Here is a 20,817-nt window from a genome sequence, read left to right on the forward strand (position 1 = left end):
GCTGTCTACTATCATATTAGATTCTACATCTAGTTGCTCAATGCTATCAGATGCAATGGTATCTATTAAAGTCATTGTTTTATTAGACAGCATCTGAGTTTCACTAAGTACATCAGTGTCTATTGTGTTTGAGTCCTGCTCATGAATATCAGTCAACTTTTTTTCTTCTTGGTACTTGTTAATATTTTGCTCCTTGTCAAAATATTCCTTACTTGGATCTTCTTTCTTTCCTGTATTTTCCTCATCACTTTGCACATCTCTTGTATCTTGTTCCACCTTTCCCTTAAGAAAATCAGCATTGTTTTCACTTTTAACTTCTTCATTTAAATGATCTGCAGACTGTTTTTCAAGGATTTGTGAATTTATGCTGTCTACTATCATATTAGATTCTACATCTAGTTGCTCAATGCTATCAGATGCAATGGGATTTTTTAAAGTCATTGTTTTATTAGACAGCATCTGAGTTTCACTAAACACGTCAGTGTCTATTGTGTTTGAGTCCTGCTCATGAATATCAATCAACTTTTTTTCTTCTTGGTACTTGTTAATATTTTGCTCCTTGTCAAAATATTCCTTACTTGGATCTTCTTTCTTTCCTGTATTTTCCTGATCACTTTGTACATCTCTTGTATCTTGTTTCACCTTTCCCTTAAGAAAATCAGCATTGTTTTCACTTTTACCTTCTTCATTTAAATTATCTGCTGACTTGGTGTCAAGTATTTGTGAATCTTTGCTGTCACCTGTCATATTAGATTCTACATCTAGTTGTTCACTGCTATTAGATGCGATGCTTTCTTTCAAAGTCACGGTTATATCAGAGAGCTTCTGAGTTTCACTTAATACGTCAGTGTATATTGGCTTTGATTCCTGTTCATCAATATCAAACGTTTTATCTTCTTGATCCCTGTTATTATTTTGTTCCTTATCAAAGCCTTCATTGCCTAGATCTTCCTCCCTTCCTGTCTTTTCTTCATCAGTTTGCACATCTCTCATATCTTGCTCCACCTTTTCCTCCAAAAACTCAACAATGTTTTCACTTTCAACTTCTTCATTTAAATTATCTGCAGACTGTTTTTCAAGGATTTGTGAATCTATGCTGTCTTCCATCATATTAGATTCTACATCTAGTTGTTCAGTGCTATCAGATGCAATGCTATCCTTTAAAGTCATTGTTTTATCAGACATTTTTTTGTCTTGATCCATGCTATTATTTTGTTCCTCATCAAAGTCTTCCTTACCTGGATCTTCTTCCTTTCCTGTCTTTTCCTCATCATTTTGCACATCTCTCGTATCTTGCTCCACCTTTTCTTTAAACAATTCAGTTAAATGATGTGCTGAATCTTTCTCAGGGACTTGTGAATCTGTGCTGTCTTTTGACATACTAGATTCTTCATCTAGTTGTTTGACGTCATCAGATGCAAGTACATCAGTGTCTATTGGGTCTAAGTCCTGTTCATCAATATCAGTCAACCTTTCTTCTTCATGATCCTCTTTATTACTTTGTTCCTCTTCCGTACGTGCATCTTCTTCCTTTTCTGTCTTTTCATCATCTCTCTTTACTACTGTGTCTTCCTGAAAAGGAAGCTTGAGCATTGATGTCAGGCCGTTGACTGAAAATATAGACTGTGAACTTGATTCTGACTCTTCGGTTTCAATTTTCTCAGTATCTGTAGAAGTTCCAGGGCTTTCTGACACACTTTCTTTGCCTCCGTCATCTTTGTAAAGGTTTGTGATTCTGTTGTACATATTTCCATACCACCCTCCCTGTTTCTCTTCTTTTTCATTTTCTGTTTTCCTGTCCTCCAAGGGACCGTCATTATTTTCCACAATGTCATCTGGGTTGTTTTCATCTCTCTGTTTGTTGTCAACCCCATCCATGTTCTCACTGGGGTTAAGAATGCTCTGTTCCTCCATGTTTGTGTTTTCATCTGCTTTCTCAACTTCAGGCTTAGCAGCTTCAGTATTTTCTTCACTAAAGCCCAAGGCCTCTCTACCCATACTCATCCATGAGCTAGACTGCTGAGATGAGGCATCTTCATCATTTGTTGGGTTCTCAATATTTTCCTGAGTATCCTGAGTTTTTCCAAACCCAAAAGCATTGGTGAGTTCACCCCTGATCCAGCCAAGAGTTCCAGAGTTCGTCTTTTCCTCTATGAGGTTTTCCTCAATATCCATGATTATTTTTCTGCTTTTGAAGGATTCTTCACTGCTCTCCTCCTGTGTTTCTTCATTGCTTTGTTCATTCCTGCCAAACCATCCATTAACAGCAGAGCCTATCCAGGAAGACCCACCTGTTTCGGTTGTCTCTGGGTTGTTTTGATCAGAAACATCTTGAACAGAATGCTGGCTGGGTTCACTCTCTTCTGTTTCAGCAGGTGTATCTTGGCCTTCATTGAGATCAGTTTCTTGGGTTTCTTGTGGCAAATCTTCCGGATCATCAAATTCGGTGCTGGGCTCAAACACTAAACCATTTTCATCAAAGCAGATGAAGTCAAATTCCTGAGGAGAAAATTTGCACTGATTAATATTTATGTTCTTGGTAGACACTTTTGACCAAATCAGCATACACTCTTAAAAATATAGATGCTTCACGATACCATAGAAGAACCTTTTTTGTCTAAATGGTTCCATAAAGAACCTTTCACATACGAAGAACTATTCTGTTTTACAAAAGGTTCTTTGTGGCGAAAGAAGGTTCTTCAGATTATAAAAAGGTAAGAAAGAGATGGTTCTTTAAAGAATGGTTTTCTGTGAAACCAAAAATGGTTATTTTATGGCATCATTGTGAAGAACTTTTAAAGCACCTTTATTTTTAAGAGTGTACACCAAAGAATTTATTCTGTCAGATAATTCTAATTTAATGCTATGTCATCTTATTTGATTCTGTACACTGTAAAAAGTGAAAAATGTTACTTTTTACCTGATCTGAGCTTTAAAGTATGTAATCTAATGTATGGATCTAATGTAAGTAGTAACAGATCTTTTCTTCTGTATTATGACATGCATCTGTGAACGGATTATCAGAAATAAGTTGTTGTAACCAGTGTTGTTTTTGACAACCATCTTAGATTTAGTCTTAGTCTTAGTCTTTTGGACTAAAATGCTTATTAGTTTTAGTCAAATTTTAGTCACTTTTAAATGTGATAGTTTTAGTCCAATTTTAGTCGACGAAAAGTTTTAGTCAAAAAAAAGGGGAAAAACAAGGATAGAATGCTAAAACGGCTTGCCATACTAGTATGGCAAAGAGTATTTAATGCTACAACGGCTTGCCATAGCGGCAGATACTTTTTCAGTTTTAATTGGCATGCACAATAATCAGAAATGTCATGCATTTTAAACGTCTGACGGACCACCCACTAACATTTTCGTCTATTCTCGTCTCGTCAACGAAAACTCACACACGTCTCGTCATTAGTCATCAACGAGCCATTTTTATCTCGTCATCGTCTCATTATCGTCATGACAAAAAGTGGCGTCAACGAAATGATTTCGTCATCGTCATCGTTGACGAAAACAACACTGGTTGTAACTGAATGTATTGAGGTTGATTTGAACATTTTAAATAATATTTAAATCAGTTGATGTAGATGTATAACATGAAGCACATTTTTAGGTTACCTGACAAAACCTGACAAACTTTTTTTTATGTACATTACCTGGGTTGGCACCTGGATTTCATTTTTCTCATCAATAAACAGTTGATCGACTTTGATGGCATCTTTTGGGAACAATCCAGACAGCTTTTCCATCTGCAAAATGTAAAATATTCTAAATATTATTAAACAGATTAACAAATACCAGAAATGTTTTTAAACATTAAGATTTTTTTAATGTTTTTAAAGAAGTCTCTTCTGCTCACAAAGCAAAAGCATATAATATTGAGAAATATTTTTACTATTTAAAATAACTGCTTTTTGAATATATTTTAAAATGTAATTTATTTCTGTGATCAAAGCAAAATTGTCAGCATCATTACATTACAATCCTTCAGAAATCATTCTAATATGCTGAATTGCTGTTAAAAAAACATTTATTATTATTATCAATATTTAAAACAGTATGGAGTACATTTTTTTCAGGATTCTTTGATAAATAGAAAGATCAAACAAATAAAACGTTTTTGTAACATTCTACACGATACCATTCAAAAGCCTGGAGTGAGTATAATTTTTTTTGGGGGGGGGGGATTTTGGGGATTTTATAGAAACTAATACTTTTATTTAGCAAGGATGGTTTAAAATGATCAAAAGTGATAATGAAGACATTTATAATGTTACAAAAGATTTCTATTTCAGATAAATGCTGTTCTTCTGAACTGAAAACAATTCTACTCAGCTGTTTTCAACATAATAATAATAAGAAATGTTTTAATAAATGAGCAGCAAATCAGAATATTAGAATGATTTCTGAAGGATCATGCGACTGCAGTAATGACGGTAAAAATTCAGCTTTGAAATCACAGGAATAAATCATATTTTAAAATACATTAAAATAGAACACGTTTATTTTAAATAGTAAAAATATTTTAAAATTTTACTGCTTTTGCTGTACTTTGGATCAAATAAATGCAGGCTTGGTGAGCATAAGAGACTTAAAAAAAAAAAAAAAAAAAAAAAACCATTAAAAATATTACCTTTCAAAAACTTTTGACTGGTTGTGTATGTCAGATTAATTAAAGCACAAATTGTGTATAGTTGTATATTGATATTACTTTATTGATTTATGATTATGATTGACATGCATACTCACACTTCCTGCCCAGAGATCATTTCTTTTTCCAGTGAGTTTGTAGTAAACAGTAATGATATCCCCTTTTTTAAAGTTTAGAAAGCGGCAGTCTTTAGCACTATGGTCTCTTTGCGCCTGCACCCGACTTATCATACCTGAAGAAATGGACAAAAGAGGTAAGAAAGCAATGACTTGCAAATGAATCACAGCATTTAGATATTTTGCATGCATCCATCTATTCATAGTTTTAGTCTAATATCTTCTTGTATATTATATGAGAATAAATGATGATCTTACTTTCACATTCGGGGTCTCCACATAGTTTGTAGTCTGAAATCAAACCCAAACCCTGGTGTAAAAAACCAAAGATGATATGAAACAAAATGAATGCATGTACAGCTGCCATTTTTGGATTTATCCAGCAGTTCCCTTCATCTCATTAGATCAGTTCCTTTCCAAATCCAGTAGTCAGAGGGAAAGAGAAGCTAAATCCCGGCGAAATGTCATTCCCTCGGTCTTGTCACAGAATGAGCCAATCCATGGAGATCACAGTCTGACAGGCACAGATTGGATTAGAGGTTACTGTCAGTAAATCATTAATCTCAACACACGCCACATCACAAACTCACACTGGACCAAAGCCACATACAAACAGATAAGGTTTCACAATGTTAGACTACATGAAGCAGTAGTATTTTTACATTGTTTGGATTTTACGTAAGATATCAAAGTGAGTAAACCTATAGGCATTAGAAATACTACCTCATTAAATTATCATTGTGTTACATAATAACTAACTATGCAACTACAAGAGCATTTAGAATGCATAAAATATTATAAATACAAAAAACATGCTGTACACTCTTAGAAATAAAGATTTCAGAAGGTTTTCCAAACGATGCCATAGAAGAACCATTTTTGGTTTCCCAATGAATTTTTCAGTGAACAGTTCCTAAAAGAACCACTTTTTACTTTATGTGAAGAACATCTTAATAAAACTTCCATGGATGGTAAAGGTTCTTCATGGATCCGTAGATGCTAATTAAGAACCAGAGTGCTCTTTCCAGTACAAGAATAACTAAACAGGACAAATGAGATGCATCTGGGTAACATGTTAACTCACTCAGTGCTGTTTCAGTGTTGTTAAATGAAAGATTACTGATAGGAGAGAAAGACTGAGCAAAGGTCTGCAGAGTCTGAAGTTCTGCCATGGCACAAACCTTATTTGAGATATCAGTCTATAAATAAGGTATATCTCCATGCTTAATTTAATTTCACTGATTCAGCTTAAGTAGGGTGAACTCAGGTAAAGTGCGCCACTTTTTGTAAAACATGTCATTTAGATTCCTAGATGTTTTTCCTTTTCTTTTCTTTACTACTTTCGCTAACTTTAAGGTTCTATAATATTTCAATTTGAATACAGTTCATATAAAGTTTTTTTTGCAAGAGATATACATTTGCAATAAACATTTTAAGGTCATGTACTCCAGAAAAAAAAAATTTCAGGTAGAGTGGGTCAACCCTTATTTATCAAAAATTATTCTGCATCTTAATTAAAAACACTTGATTTATTAACACATATAAGATAAACATATTTAACAGACCCTAAAAATATAACCAGGTTATGAGTTAAATAAATAATGTAAATCCACATCTCAATTCATGTTTGAAATTTCCAAACAACTAAACATGTTGTGTTGACATTAAATTTGATGAAATCTGATATATATATATATATTATATTAAATATATTAAAGATGTGATTATAACAACAAATAGGCTAAAATTAAATTAAAACATATGGTACCCATATGTAAAAATGTTTTTCTGTCTATACTCTCTTTAAACTATGAATTATGAATTAATATTATTAATTGTGTCCGTATTTTAAAGTTTTATATTCTGCATCTATACTCTTTATTCTATATTCTTTCTGTTTACTTTCTTCCATCTCTGACTTGAATTCCTGACTGCAGTCTCATTTCTGTTTTCTAAAAACAGGGCCAGCAATATTTAAACACCTTACAAGAAAATTAACAAATAAAAAAATATATATTATTTGCATTTTATACCCTGTTGATGGTAGAACTAAATAAAACAGGAACTGTCACAATAATGTTTGTTTACATTTAATGAGCAAGCTTACAAATTACAAATGAAAATCTTAGGTCAAAGCGTTTTCTAAACCAAAACTATTTTATTATTTAGAAAAATAGTGTCCCTTTAATTAAGAACCATTGTTGTGCTCTTAAGTGTAAACGCTTTGAGCACAGTATACAATTAAAGGGATAGTTCACCCAAAAAAAGGTGACTTTGTTTCTTCAGTAGAACACAAACAAAGATTTTTAACTCAAACCATTGCAGTCTGTCAGTCATATAATGGCTAATTATCATATAATCTTTAAGAGTAAAAAAAAACATACACAGACAAAACCAAATTAAACCCTGCGGCTTGTGACGATACATTGAGGTCTTGAGACACAAAACGACTGGTCTGTGCAAGAAACTGAACAGAAGAAACAAAGTCACCTACATCTTGGATGCCCTGGGGGTAAGCAGATAAACAACAAATTAGAATTTTTAGGTGAACTATCCCTTTAAGCTTAAATTGCCCACTTTACCTGAATTCACCCTATTTGACCAAATATAACATGGCCGACACACACACCGAAAAAATTATTACCTCATGAAGTTATCAAGATGCCCCTGAAATCGCCTCCAGGTGGCAAATGTTGGTTTCCCCCTTAGACACGTACAATTTTGACACTACACATTGCATGTAAAGAAATAAAAAATATTATTCAACTTCTGTATTATCCTGGTCATATTTTTTAACATTCCTCCTAGACAACAGATGTCACTACACTTCTTTTCCGTCTTTCCATCCGTATCATAGCGAACGAATAAGAAAAGTCACCACGGTAACCGTCGCGTCTATTGGTCGTCATCATGGCCAGTGTTTTCAAAGAGGTTGACAAGCAGAGAAAACGTGTAGCAGCGAGTCCTTAATGCTGATTCGATTTTAATGGTCGCGAATAGAAAATAACGCAAAGACATGAAGTCAGACGTGGAGGAGTTGATGCCCAGACTTCTGCCTGTGGAGTCCTGCGACACAGAGGAATTTAACTCAACCGAACCGCCCAGAAACCCTCAAGAATATCTCAGACAGGTCCAGTAAGTCATTCTTTTTACGTTTAAATCTACTCATTTTACGTTTTAAATGTTGACGCAAGTTGAACTTTGTTTATATAAGCACCATTGTTTACCAAATGCATTAAATGCAAAGTACATGAATGTGAAGTTCTATACGTGTTGAAGGAGTGAATTATATGATAGATATAAAAAGATGATGTAGTGTGCTTTGAGATGTTTTTTTTTGTTTGCAAGTTGTATGATAGGAATTTAGCTTATGTGTATTTAGTCATATTCATATTCAGTTGCTAAAGTAAAAAGACACTTCATTATTAATATCTAGAGATTAATTCTGTAAGACGGGCATGGAGCATTTTTAATGAAAATCTAGTTACAAAAGTGGTGACACTTTACAATGAGGGTTCATTAGCTAATTTTTGAACACTGAGCAATACATTTATTACAGTTTTTATTTATCTTTTCTTAATGTTAGTTCATGTTAATTCACAGTGCATTAACTAATGTTAGCAAGCACAACTTTTGACTTTAATAATGCATTTGTGAATGTTAAAATTAACGATTTTTAGATTCTGTAGAAGTATTTTTCATTCTTAGTTCATGTTAACTAAAATAGTTAACTAATGAACCTTATTGTAAAGTGTTACCACACATCTTTGTTTTTTTATGGCTGTATATTTTTTTCTAATATAATACTTTTGTTTATTGTTTAATGATTTTTAAGATAATCTATGTAAAAATTCATACAGTTGCATTGTCTTTTTTTTTACAGGAGGGAAGCGTCACTGTGCCCAGATGTTGTTGTGGCACAAATTGATCCAAAGAAGCTGAAGAAGAAACAATCTGTGAATGTGTCTGTAAGTGCAACAGGTGAACAGTGCTATTAAATTGTTAAACTTTTTATGCGTGTAATAATTTTGCATATTCATTTTTTCACAGCTCACATGTTGTCTGGCTGCACCTCAGGGTTTCTCTCCCAGCTTAAAATGGCAGCAACAACAAGTCAGCAAATTCTCAGAAGTCAGACAGGTGGAAAATTTCAACATTACTTGTACAAGTATTTTACAGTAGTATCTAGCATTTTGTTTGCTTTTAAATTAAGTACTGTCAATATAACTTTTTTCTTTTTTTTCAGAGTGTTAACAAGCATCGGCAGCATTGGAAATCTCAGTTTTTGGACGATAATGTTGTTATGGTAAGACAATTGATATCTGGATGGAAATTTAACATGATAGCTGGCTGCATACTCTCAATCCATACAATATTTCTTATAATCACAAATACAAAATTTCACACATTATAGAGTGTTTTCACAACGCGTCATCAATTGGTCATATTGGCGGCACTGAACATAATCAATGCTACTGAACTGAATGAAACTTGCATATTTGGCTAATTATTGCTGCTGAAAAATATCAATTGTTGTTGTGTTTTGGACGGTACTAATTAGTCGGACCGGGAAAAACATTTGGAGTACTTTAGACTGCCAAAAGTTATAACAAATCAAGAAGAAGAGTGCAAAAAATTGTCTGAGGAACAAAGGTGTTTGTGGTTGGTCAAACTAAACCAGGATTTCCAGGGCAAGAATCTTGACATCATTCATGTTTGTTCTTATCATTCATAAGGGTCCATTTTTTTAAATCTGAATAAATAAGCTCTTCATTGTTTGTTTTGATAGAACAATATTTGGCCGAGAAACAACTATTTGAAAACCTGGAATCAGAGAGTGCAGAAAATCTAAATACTGAGAAAATCGCCTTTAAAGTTGTCCAAATAAGTTCTTAGCATTGCATATTACTAATCAAAAGTTAAGTTTTGATATATGTACAGTACGAAATCTACAAAATATCTTCATGGAACATGAACATCTTTACTTAATATCCTAATGATTTTTGTCATAAAAAAAAAAAACCCAAAATTTTGACCCATACAATGTATTTTTGGCTATTGCTACAAATATACCTGTGCTACTTAAGACTGGTTTAGTGGTCCAGGGTCACATATAATTATGCTTGCATAAACATTACATTATATATTATACATTACATTCACATTAAACATACTTAAAAGTTACAATTCTATAGTACCTTCAGTTGCTTTAAAAGCATAGTCTTCTCTTCACTTTAGCCCAAAATGGAGGATGAGGATGGATGGAGGAGGTTCTGCTTGGGTGAGAATGTTTGTCTTGACATCCAGCTGAAAGAAGAAGACAACGTTAACCCGGGTCTTGATTATGTCAAGGTAATAATTCAATCATCAACGCCCTGTGATAATTGTTGTCAATATAAATAATTACATTGAGGTACATTGAGTAAATGTATTATTACAAAATGTGAGCATTCAGTTATGATTTGAAGTTTTTTAATCTTTTTTTATCAGACTGGTTTCCCACCTTTCCTAAGCATTGTCAGCAAACTAAACCAGGTAACTGCCATTTGACAGCAGATGTAATTATTATTCACATATAAATAGCATATTCTAATATTTAATTGTCATCTCATTGCATTCTCTTTTCAGTCAACTGTCTCTGCTGTGCTTGAGTATTTAATCAATTGGTTTGACGAGAGAGACTTTGTACCACAGTTGGTAAGTCAAGTTGCTTCAGTGTGTCTCATCCAATAGATATATTTAATGAAAAGGTCACTCTAAAATTTGAGATAAAATCTCTTATCTTTGTCTCTAATAAATTGCATGTTAAAGGTATTATGGAACTGTATTTTTTCAGTTTAGCTGTACATTGCACATTTATCTTCGCAGGGCAGATGGCTTTATGCATTACTGTCGTGCCTTGAGAAACCGCTGCTTCCTGAAGCACATTCCCTTATCAGACAGTTGGCAAGACGGTGCTCTGCAGTGCGTGCCAATCTGGTAAACACCTTTTGGTCCGCTCTGAATTAAAAGCTGGGGTATCATTATTTTCTCCCTTGCTTCTGTTGCAGTCGCACAGGTGAAGGCTTGTTTGTTGACAACCTAAAATAGGTTGCCTAAAATAGACTGTATATTATTTTTCTCTTCCAGGAGAGCAAAGATGATGATCGTTTGTCAGCTCTTAACTTGATGATTTGTATTGTTGCCAGGTAACTGACATGGTGCTGTTCTAGCCAGAAATATGTGCAGGTGTTCTTATGAAGTATAATCACGCTTCTGTCTATTAAAGGTATTTTGAGCAAAATGATTTGGCTGACAAAGAATGAGAAGAATTTGGAAACAGATGGAAGAGCCTTTGTGAAGAGGAATCATGAGGGATACTCAGGAGATTTTGTAAAATATAGAAAGACTCTATGCAATATCTCACCTGAATTGCATTGAGTTCCATGTAATATTGAAGTACAACTGTTACAGCTAAAATTACTGTCAATTAAAGCATTGGTATTGTCAAATAAACAATTTCTGACATAAATTGCAAACATCTGTGTCTTCTTGGTATTTCATTGTCATGGTGTTGTTGTGCTGTCTATGCCTAATAAAGCCATGTCAATTCTATTAAAGGACTAACTGAAAATCATCTTAGTTTTTATTAAAAATGTAATGAAAATGATATTTCCCTTGCTAAAATACTATGGTAATCAAAGTTTCATCCAAACTTGTTAAATAACTCAAAAGTAACACCATAAGAAATGTGAAGTACCATAATCTGAAAGACATTTTATATTATGAAAAATATTCCCTCGCAAAAAATACTATGTTATTAATAGTTTTGGCCAAAGTTTTTAAATAACAGAACATATGAAATGTTAAGTAAAAATTAAGTAATCATAAAAAATGTTATCTCCAAATGATATTGTCCAAATGAAGTTCTTATCAATGCATATTGCTAATCAAAAATTAAGTTTTGATATATTTATGGTAGGAAATTTACAAAATTAATGGAACGTGGTCTTTACTCAATGTCCTAATGATTTTTTTTTTGCATAAAAAATGGATGCTTTCAATAAGATCCTTTAAGGACAGTTCTGTAGTTTTATTTACTTTTTTGATGTCACTTATTTAATGTTAACTAGTACCACATTGGTAAAAAATAAATAAAAATACATGTAGTAAATATGGTATTACTTTGAATGCCAAGACTAATATTACATTCACAAAAAATGGTTAAAGTATTTATTTAAAATGAGCAAAAATAAATAAATGTCAGAAGTGGTATGCAAGATGAAGACACGATTTTTAGAGAGGGTTTGCACTTATGATTTGGTCAGTTACCTAGATGTGCGGCCATATTGGCAATACCCGGATGCAAACAACAGCATGAATTGCACGGTTCATGTGCTGCTAAATACATTGTTCTGCTAATTTATGCTGTCTAAACCATGGAAAAAAATGCGTGGAAGCTGCTAAATCATATAGATTATGTCTTAGTGTACAGGAAAGGGCACAATATTTTGACATACCACCAAGTTAATAGGTGGTAAAGATACGTACGAGCAATATTATTTAAGATATTAGCCTAATATTTCATCTACCCGACTGGAAATGATAAGAACAAACTCGAATGTTGCCAAGATTCTTGCCCTGGAAATCCTGGTTAAATTTGGCCAACCACAAACGCCTTTTGTTCCTCAGACAGTTTTTGCACTCTTCTCCTTGATTTGTTATAACTTTTTGTAGTCTATAGTAGTCCAAATGTTTTTCCAGGCCCGTTTTAGTAGGCTACAGCCCAAAACATGACAATAATTGATCATTTTCAGTAGCAATAATCAGCTAAATATGCAAGTTTCGTTTGGTTCAGTGGCATTCCCTGCTGAAAAAACCAGCATATGCTGGTTAGGTATGTTTTGGTGCTGGGATGCTGGTTTTAGCTGGTATATGCTGGTCCTTTGCTGGTTTATGCTGGTCCCTTGCTGGTTTTTGCTGGTTTATGCTGGTCATGTTGCTGGTTAATGCTGGTCCTTTGCTGGTTTATGCTGGTCCTTGACCAGCAACATGACCAGCATAAACCAGCAAAGGACCAGCATTAACCAGCTAAGGACCAGCATAAACCAGCAAGGGACCAGCATAAACCAGCAAAGGACCAGCATATACCAGCTAAAACCAGCATCCCAGCACCAAAACATACCTAACCAGCATATGCTGGTTTTTTCAGCAGGGTTGTTTACGTTCAGTGCTGCTAATATGACCAATTGATGATGCCTTCTGAAAACACTCTATAAGAAGAAGAAGAAGAAGAAGAAAGAGTTTTGTGAATTTTATGGGTCTGGCTTCTGGTCTCATCCGCATCCAGCTATATTTGGCTGTACAAAACAGCTCCTTTTGCTGCTTGATATTGCTATTTGGTGTGTCTTAACATATTATTTTAATGTATTATCTTAATTATGAACACACTGGTTTGTAGTGCAAACTGTTTTTTCTGCATGTTGTGGCAATGTGTTGTAAAATTTAAGTGAACTAAAATTAACTTTGGGACACAAAAACATTGGCATCGGGCAGTTTGACACTAAAAATAAATTAATTTATGATAATTATCTGTAACATCGGTGATCCTGTCAAACAGGGGCGGTTGCCGCGGTTCTTGCGCGCCACCTGTGTGTGGGGTTTCGCCCATGTGATCACTGCCCGCGCCTTCATTGAGCCGAGCGCGCGCACGACACTCCACGCGCTGCTGGAAGACGAAGAGCAAGATGGCGGTGGTCGTGCGAAGTTTGCAAGACCAGCTGGAAAAAGCCAAGGAGAGCTTAAAGAGCGTGGACGAAAATATTCGAAAACTAACCGGCAGAGATCCGAGCGAACTGAGGTATTGCTCAACGAAAGCGTTTTAATCAATAAAATATCTGTTTGAAAGAAAATAAGCCAGGGCCTGTTAGCAAGCTAGGACTGCGGCTAGCTCGCAAGCTAAAGAATCACATGTGTTTAATTTCGGCGATTAAAACAACGGTGTGTTACACTAACTAGTCTTTAGATTTGTGCAGCGATATCTCACAGCTATTGAAAATCAACCAGACCGTCATAAATAACGTTAAATATGCTGGAGAGCTGGTAGCAAGTCTTCAGTTTGTTTGAAAGCACAATGACACGCCTCATAAACACATCCTGCACCTTAATTCTTCATAATGAATGCTGATTTTAAATCTAGCCACGGAAACATGTTAATCAGATTATAAACAAGGTTCCCTTAGGAGGTTGATCTTTAGAGTTTAACTAGCAAATTGTAAAGGTTACACATGAGTTCTGCAGGGACTTCCTGCTTTGTTTGAATGGGTGCGTTACTGGATTTGCTTTAGAAACTTTGCTTTGGATAGCAGCGACCAAACACAACAATTGTTTGTCTTACGAAAGTAATAATTTTATGGATCTTCTGGGTAGCTTTAGAAGTGCATGTTTATTTCTCAACATTTTGCTTGGAGAGTACAAGAAAGACCTGTCCTTTTTATTTTTTATTAGCCAATAGGCTTAAAGCACGTCACAGCAATGGATGTGATTTGCTATGTGTCAGGTGGTATTAAGGGGGCAGGGCAAAAATGGATTGGGCAAAAATCTATTTTCGCTTTTGAGCATGATTGTTAAAAGAGAAGTTATTCAACAGAAGCATATACTATTAATTAATTAGGTCTGGAAGTACTGAATTATTTTATATTTAGTGTTGTTCACGTCTGTGACTATATGTGACTCTGTACCACAAAACCAAATTATTAAATTTAGATTTGTACTCAAAACTGAATAAATAAGCTTTCCATTGATGTATGGTTTGTTAGGATAGGACAATATTTGGCTGAGATACAACTATTTGAAAATCTGGAATCTGTGGATGCAAAAAAAGAAACGTAGATATTGGAAAAAATGCCTTTGAAGTTGTCCAAATGAAGATCTTAGCAGTTATATTACTAATTAAATATTAGGTTTTGATATATTTACAGTAGGAAATTTACTAAATCTCTTCATTGAACATGATCTTTACTTAATATCAATGATTTTTGGCATAAAAGAAAAATCAATAATTTTGATCCATACAATTTGTTGGCTATTGCTTCAAATATACACATGCTTTTTATGACTGGTTTTGTGTTCCAGGGTCACATATTTAATATTAATATCCACTGACCTAGGCTATGATTGAGAAGCTTGAGTATGCAGCTGAGCAAGAAGTTGTGCAATCATAATTGGGGTTAAATATGCTGTTGTTTTTTTTTTATATATAAAGCATGATTATTAACTGTGCATCTTCTATCTTTTGCCTTTTTCAGACCGGGTCAAAATAGGAGACTGACCGTCCCAGGCCCAGGTGGAGGTAGGGGGCGTGGAATCAATTTGTTGAGGTAAGAATGTGCACTCTTGTTAGCAAATGCTGGTAATAATTTCATGTTTGATTTGTCAAATTTCTTGTGTGTGAAAACATACACTACTGGTCAATTAAAAAAAAAAAAAAAAAAAGTCTCTTCTGCTCACCTGCCTGCATTTATTTGAGCCAAAGTACAGCAAAAACAGTAATATTGTGAAATATTTTTACTATTTAAAATAACAGTTTTATATTTGAATATATTTAAAATTTTAATTTATTCCTGTGATTTCAAAGCTAAATTATTAGCATAATTACTCCAGTGACAAGATCCTTCAGAAATCATTCTAATATTCTAAATTTGCTTTGCAGAAAAACATTTGCTATAAACAGAGTAGAATTTTTTTTCTCCAAATTTCTTTGAATAGAAAGTTTAGAAGAACAGCATTTATCTGAAATAGAAATATTTTGTAACATTATAAATGTCTCTCTTTATAATCACTTTTGATCAATTTAAAGCATCATTAATCATCCAAAAAAAAAAAAAAAAATCATTTCTAATTTATAAAAAAAATTATACTGACTCCAAGCTTTTGAATATTATAGTGAAAATTCTGATCTTTGTATCTTTCTATTAATCAAAGAATCCTGAAAAAAAAAAACCTCAACTGTTTTAACAGAAAACCAACACATTAGAATGATTTCTGAAGGATCATGTGACATTGAAGAGTGGAGTAATGGTGCTGATAATTACCTTTTCATTATAGGAATAAATTGCATTTTAAAATAAATTAGAATAGAAAGTAGTTATTTTAAATGGTAAAAATATTTTACAATTGTACTGCTTTTGCTGTATTTTGGATCAAATAAATGCAGGCTTGGTGAGCAGAAATGAATTCTGTGTAAAAAAAAAAAAAAGATCTTGCTGTTCAAGATCTTGGTAGTGTGCTTGGTAATAAAGCTCTTTCTGATGACTTCTGACGTCTTAATGTCTGTCAACCCCTATCAGGCGTGGACTCTCAGATAGTGGTGGAGGACCCCCAGCCAAACAGAGGGACATCGAAGGGGCACTCTTGAGGTGAGGCATCTCTTGCCAATTACCTTACTTCTGGATATATTATCAAATAAGTTCAGATCTGTGTTTTGCATGTTTCCAAATGTATTTACAACTTGCCTATACCAAACTAGGCTGGCAGGGGATCAGCGAGCCAGGAGAGATTCACGCCATGACAGCGACGCTGAGGATGATGACGATGTCAAAAAAGTATGTTGACTAATTTTTTGTTCGCCAGGTACATTTGTCCCCTTGGGTTTAAAAAAAAAAAACATTTAACCTTATTTTTATCTACAGCCAGCGTTGCAGTCATCTGTGGTTGCTACCTCCAAAGAACGTACGCGCCGAGATCTTATTCAAGATCAGACTATGGACGAGAGAGGAAAGCAGAGGTACTACTATTGTTTTAGGCAAGCTTTTTTTAGTTTTTCACCTGCAAATTTGCTTAAACATAAACTGTTGTTTTATCTCCTCATTCAGAAACCGGCGCATGTTTGGCCTGTTGATGGGAACATTGCAGAAGTTCAAACAGGAGTCTACTGTGTCCACAGAGAGGGTAGGCTTGTGCTTTGAATTATCTTGTTTTTCTTTTAATGCACTGTGCTGTTTCCTGGTTCTTTTTTGAGGCAATGTTTTTAATATATGTGTAGAATATACTTTTAAAGCTGGATTATTTCAAACCCTCTTTATTTGTATTCAGTTCAAGTTGAGATCAAGTCAGCGAATTGCACACAACACTAAGCATCTGAAACAAAGTGCTGTTTTAATTTTAAAGCTTCATGTTTTTTCCTCCCCTCCAGTTAAAAAGACGGCAAGAAATTGAGCAGAAATTGGAAGTGCAGGCAGAACAGGAGCGTAAAAAAGTTGAGAGTGAAAGGAAAGAGCTCTTTGAAGAAAGACGTGCCAATCAAACAGAGCTACGTCTTCTGGAGCACAAAGTGGAGCTCGCTCAACTGGTATGTCTCAAAGCTGCAGGGAGACAGCAGCTCTTTTATTGTACACCTGCAATAGGTTTTTTTTTTTTGGATAGACTGTCCTTGGTCTGACTTTTCCATGCATTGTGTTCTCATGTATTCCAGCAAGAAGAGTGGAATGCACATAATGCTAAGCTCATCAAGTTTATTCGCACAAAGACCAAGCCCCCAATCTTCTACCTGCCTGGTCGAATGTGCTCCGCTACTCAAAAGCTCCTGGAGGAGTCTCAGAAAAAATTAAATGGTAAGTTTAATTTTGATGAGTTCAGGTTTTCTGGTTATTGATTGGTTTCTGCTGTCTTCCTCTTTGTACAGATTTAGATATTTTAGTCTTGGTTTACAACTGGTATTTACATTTTGTGTGGAACAGAACAGGCATTTGACTGCATTACATTTGTAGTGTAAATGCATTGGTGTAGTTCTGCACGTTTAAATTAAGGAAACTTTTGTTTTTGTGACTAACTTTATGATATAGAAATATTTTGTAAGTATAATGTCGGTTACATTGTTTTGTTGGGGTGCAATCTCCACGTGAAACTGGTTGGGCAGACCAAGTCATAGAGACTTAAAACTCTGAGAGATGGTAGTACTCAACGCCTAAAGTGTCACCAAGGCTCACCCCAGTCGGCCAGACCGGGGCACTCAAAAGTACGAAATCGCTAACTTCTAAACCGTCAGTTGCAGGCTGAAGTTGTCGTATGTCGTTGGAATCCTTAGCTCACGCTGGACAAAACGCATGCTAGGTTTTTCACCCAATCGTAACTAGTGAATATCAATTATTATAAAACAAAGTTGAACTTTTGACTTGCAAAGGGACGCCAAAACGTTTGAGAGGGGCAGGACCACTTTGTCGAATGCCTATAACTGCTGAATGGAATGAGATCCTCGCCAAACTCAAAACACCCATTTAAGAGCTCAATCTGAGGTTGCAGAAAAAAAACTGCTTTGGCACTTGGTGGCGCTATAAGATGGCTTAAAAATAACTATAACTGTGTAACCATTTGTCTTATCAACCTGAAAATTGCTGTTCATGGTCGTGGTCCAAAGTGCCACAAGTGTCTATGAGAACATTTGCTTATCTCAAATTTTTTTTTTTAGGTTACTAGAAAATGTTAACGGAGGCCGATCTTTTTTTCATTTTTTTTTTCATATATACATTCAATATTTATATCCTATGATAAAACTCTAGAAACACTACTGTCAATCAGATTGTTTGTTAAATGATGGAAAATATGTAAACAAAAAAAAAAAAAAAAGTCCTAGGTTCTTCCCTCCATCTGGACAAAACATTACGGTACAATTCTCTGGACTCTTTTGGTCAATTATCCAAAAAATGTTAAAATTTACCCTTTGGGAAGCGATAACGTGGTAATTTAGAAAAGGGGCCTGTCTTGATTTACGCAAAATCCTATAAAGCCTACAGGAAAACTCAAAACTTCACTAAACCTGCTGAGCGAATGGGACAGGTGATTCTAAACAAGCATGCAAAGTTCTAAGGAGATCGGACAACAGCTGGCACTGTAGCAGCCATATGTTAAAAAACATATTTCTATGGTAAATTACCTGGATTTGCCAAAAATGCTTTTTTAAATCATTGATTTGGTGGTTACAGGCTTGTTAAATGCTATATTGCATCTTAAACTACTTCATACTTGTAAAATAATGCATGCATGCAAAAAAAAAGACCGGTTATTTCATTTATTTTGTTTTTTTTAAACTTGTCAGTGTCATAGTGCTTGAAACATACTTTTCCTTGGACTTTCTTCTCAGCAACATTCAACATTTTTCCATCATTGATTTTAAAAGTTCATAATTTATTTTGTTCTCTCAATTTCTTAGGTGTGCTTGATGAGAGACGTGAAGCCTTTGCAGAGCAACTCAACAAAATGGAGGCTCGGCCAAGGCGTCAGTCCCAGAGGACAGGTGACAGAGAAATGGAGGATAGCCGTCGGGCTGAAGACACGAAGAAAGAAGATCAAGAGGAGGGTAAGGCTGGAGTAGGGCGGACAGGTAACAGGCATGATGTGGAGATGGAGGACGAGGAGGAAGATGTAGTCGAGGAGGAAATCGAGGAGAGCTCAGAGATTAGGGAGAGGGAGGGGGATCAGGAGCAAGAGCAGGTTGAGGAGAAGGATAAACATGAGGAGAGTGAGAGGAAGGCAGAGGAGGAAGATGAGGAGGAGGATGAGGAGGATGTAGGAACAAGTGAGGCTAAGGTAGAGGAGGAAGAACAGATGGAGGTTGCAGAAGTTGCCAGGGAGGATGAGACACAGGGTAAGTTGCAGGTTGAGAGTCCAGAAGCCACAGTTGAAGAGGTAGGTAATGTGCAAAAGGAGGAAGAGCAGGAGACGGAGACTGAGGCTCAGCAGGAAGTTGTTACGGACTCTCAGCAAACTCCCGAAAGCCACATGGAAGCACAGCCTGAGGAGTGTAAACAGCCTCAACTGGACGTCCCGACCCCTAGCGTGACAGAACATGACACCAAACAAGATGACACGACATCTGATAACCAACAGCCACAGCTTGAACCTGACCCCGAAGTCCCTTCTCAAGAGCAATGCCAAGAACCGGCTGTCCAACTGGAAGAAGCCAAAACGGACACTAAGGAAGCTAGCGAGGAGACAGATGACGCTCGTGGACGGGCCAAAGCCCATGCCAAGAAGAGCAAGAGCCGAAGTAGCAGCAGTTCCTCATCCAGTTCCTCTTCAAGTTCCTCATCCAGTGGATCCAGCTCCTCTTCCAGTGGCTCCAGTAGCAGGAGCAGCTCCTCTGGCTCCTCGTCGTCATCTTCCAGTTCACGCTCTCGCAGTCGCGGCAGGGAAAGAGACGGCCGAGACCACAAACGCCGCCGGAGACCTTCAGATAGAGAGCGCAGAAAGAGCGGGAGCGAAAGGGGACACAAGTCCTCAAAAGGCAGCGGACGAGAAAGCAAGGGCTCTAAAGACAAGAGCTCTAAACCTGACAGGAAGAGGACAAGTTCAGAGGGAAGCAGGTCAGGGAGGAGGTCGTCCAGAAGCGAGAGGGATCGGAAGTCTGATCGGAAGGATCGACGTTGAAAAGATGCTGCCAGTCTTAGTTTCTTCAAGGCCGTTGTGTGGTTAATCTAGTATTTTGAGGTGCGGCTGCCTTGCTATTCTTCTTGAGTGGGTTTTACTTTTGAATTCTCCATTTCCTGATCTCTTTGTTGTTCTAGTTTCATCTGGCAACTGATTATTTCAGTGTATCTTGGAATTTTTAAGATTTATAAACTGCTTTTAAGAGCCATCACTCTAAATGACCTTCAGACCTTCCATGTTATCTGACGGAAATAACGCTTAAAATGTGATTCTCGTGCTGATCCTTCATCTGTTTCACCACGGTGTTGCCAGTTCCTGTCATACAGTAGCTTAGCCACTGATGTTTTCAGTTACGCGATGCCATACTAATGTGATTTTTAACATGCAGTAAATATAAAGCATCCTTTCTGACAGTATCTTGCAGTGATGCAGTTCTTTTTCTTGTTGGAGCAAAATTGTCTGCTTTTTTTTTTTTTGTATAAATCACTCATTAACATAAGAAAAAAGACATTAAAGACAAATTTTCTTCATGTGTCTGTTGTTTTTTTTAATTTTTTAATTTATTTAATGTAATCGTATAACTTAAAATTGTGTATGCAGACAACACTTTAATGACGACAAGTGATACGTTTATGCTAAACTTTTAGT

At 35.6% G+C, this 20,817-nt stretch overlaps 4 protein-coding genes across 5 annotated transcripts in view; 2 read left to right on the top strand and 2 right to left on the bottom strand.

Annotated features, from left to right (window-relative positions):
• mia2 (MIA SH3 domain ER export factor 2) overlaps positions 1-5,233 on the bottom strand; it is a 29,477-nt gene extending 24,244 nt beyond the window's left edge. The window contains exons 1-4 of one of the 2 annotated variants that reach the window (XM_073827010.1): positions 5,026-5,233; positions 4,750-4,883; positions 3,657-3,749; positions 2,292-2,499 (exon numbers count right to left, since the gene is read on the bottom strand). In XM_073827010.1, coding sequence (XP_073683111.1) covers positions 2,292-2,499; positions 3,657-3,749; positions 4,750-4,883; positions 5,026-5,134 — 544 coding nt within the window. In that variant the 5' untranslated portion in view covers positions 5,135-5,233. Of the gene's footprint in view, positions 1-1,238; positions 2,264-2,291; positions 2,500-3,656; positions 3,750-4,749; positions 4,884-5,025 lie in introns of those variants that run through there. The other variant, XM_073827009.1, reaches the window with a different exon arrangement.
• On the bottom strand, positions 30-1,223 carry LOC141296188 (uncharacterized). The gene is made up of 2 exons (XM_073827467.1): positions 213-1,223; positions 30-43 (listed from the first exon to the last, which is right to left on the bottom strand). Exons 1-2 carry the CDS (start codon positions 1,201-1,203, stop codon positions 30-32), a joined length of 1,005 nt encoding a protein of 334 aa, XP_073683568.1. The 5' UTR covers positions 1,204-1,223.
• A 2,457-nt stretch (positions 5,234-7,690) lies between the features above and the next one.
• gemin2 (gem (nuclear organelle) associated protein 2) lies at positions 7,691-11,256 on the top strand. The gene is made up of 10 exons (XM_073827392.1): positions 7,691-7,902; positions 8,651-8,735; positions 8,818-8,907; positions 9,014-9,073; positions 10,006-10,119; positions 10,258-10,302; positions 10,396-10,464; positions 10,636-10,746; positions 10,897-10,955; positions 11,036-11,256. The coding sequence occupies exons 1-10, from the start codon at positions 7,784-7,786 to the stop codon at positions 11,070-11,072; spliced, it is 789 nt and encodes a 262-aa protein (XP_073683493.1). The 5' UTR covers positions 7,691-7,783; the 3' UTR covers positions 11,073-11,256.
• A 2,207-nt stretch (positions 11,257-13,463) lies between these two features.
• On the top strand, positions 13,464-20,585 carry pnn (pinin, desmosome associated protein). Its single transcript, XM_073826919.1, has 9 exons — positions 13,464-13,606; positions 15,054-15,125; positions 16,095-16,163; positions 16,274-16,349; positions 16,437-16,531; positions 16,620-16,695; positions 16,940-17,095; positions 17,219-17,357; positions 18,953-20,585. Exons 1-9 carry the CDS (start codon positions 13,494-13,496, stop codon positions 20,167-20,169), a joined length of 2,013 nt encoding a protein of 670 aa, XP_073683020.1. The 5' UTR covers positions 13,464-13,493; the 3' UTR covers positions 20,170-20,585.
• Positions 20,586-20,817: the final 232 nt, after the last annotated feature.

Source organism: Garra rufa, chromosome 21 (genome assembly GCF_049309525.1).
Source record: "Garra rufa chromosome 21, GarRuf1.0, whole genome shotgun sequence".
Lineage (NCBI taxonomy): Eukaryota > Metazoa > Chordata > Actinopteri > Cypriniformes > Cyprinidae > Garra > Garra rufa.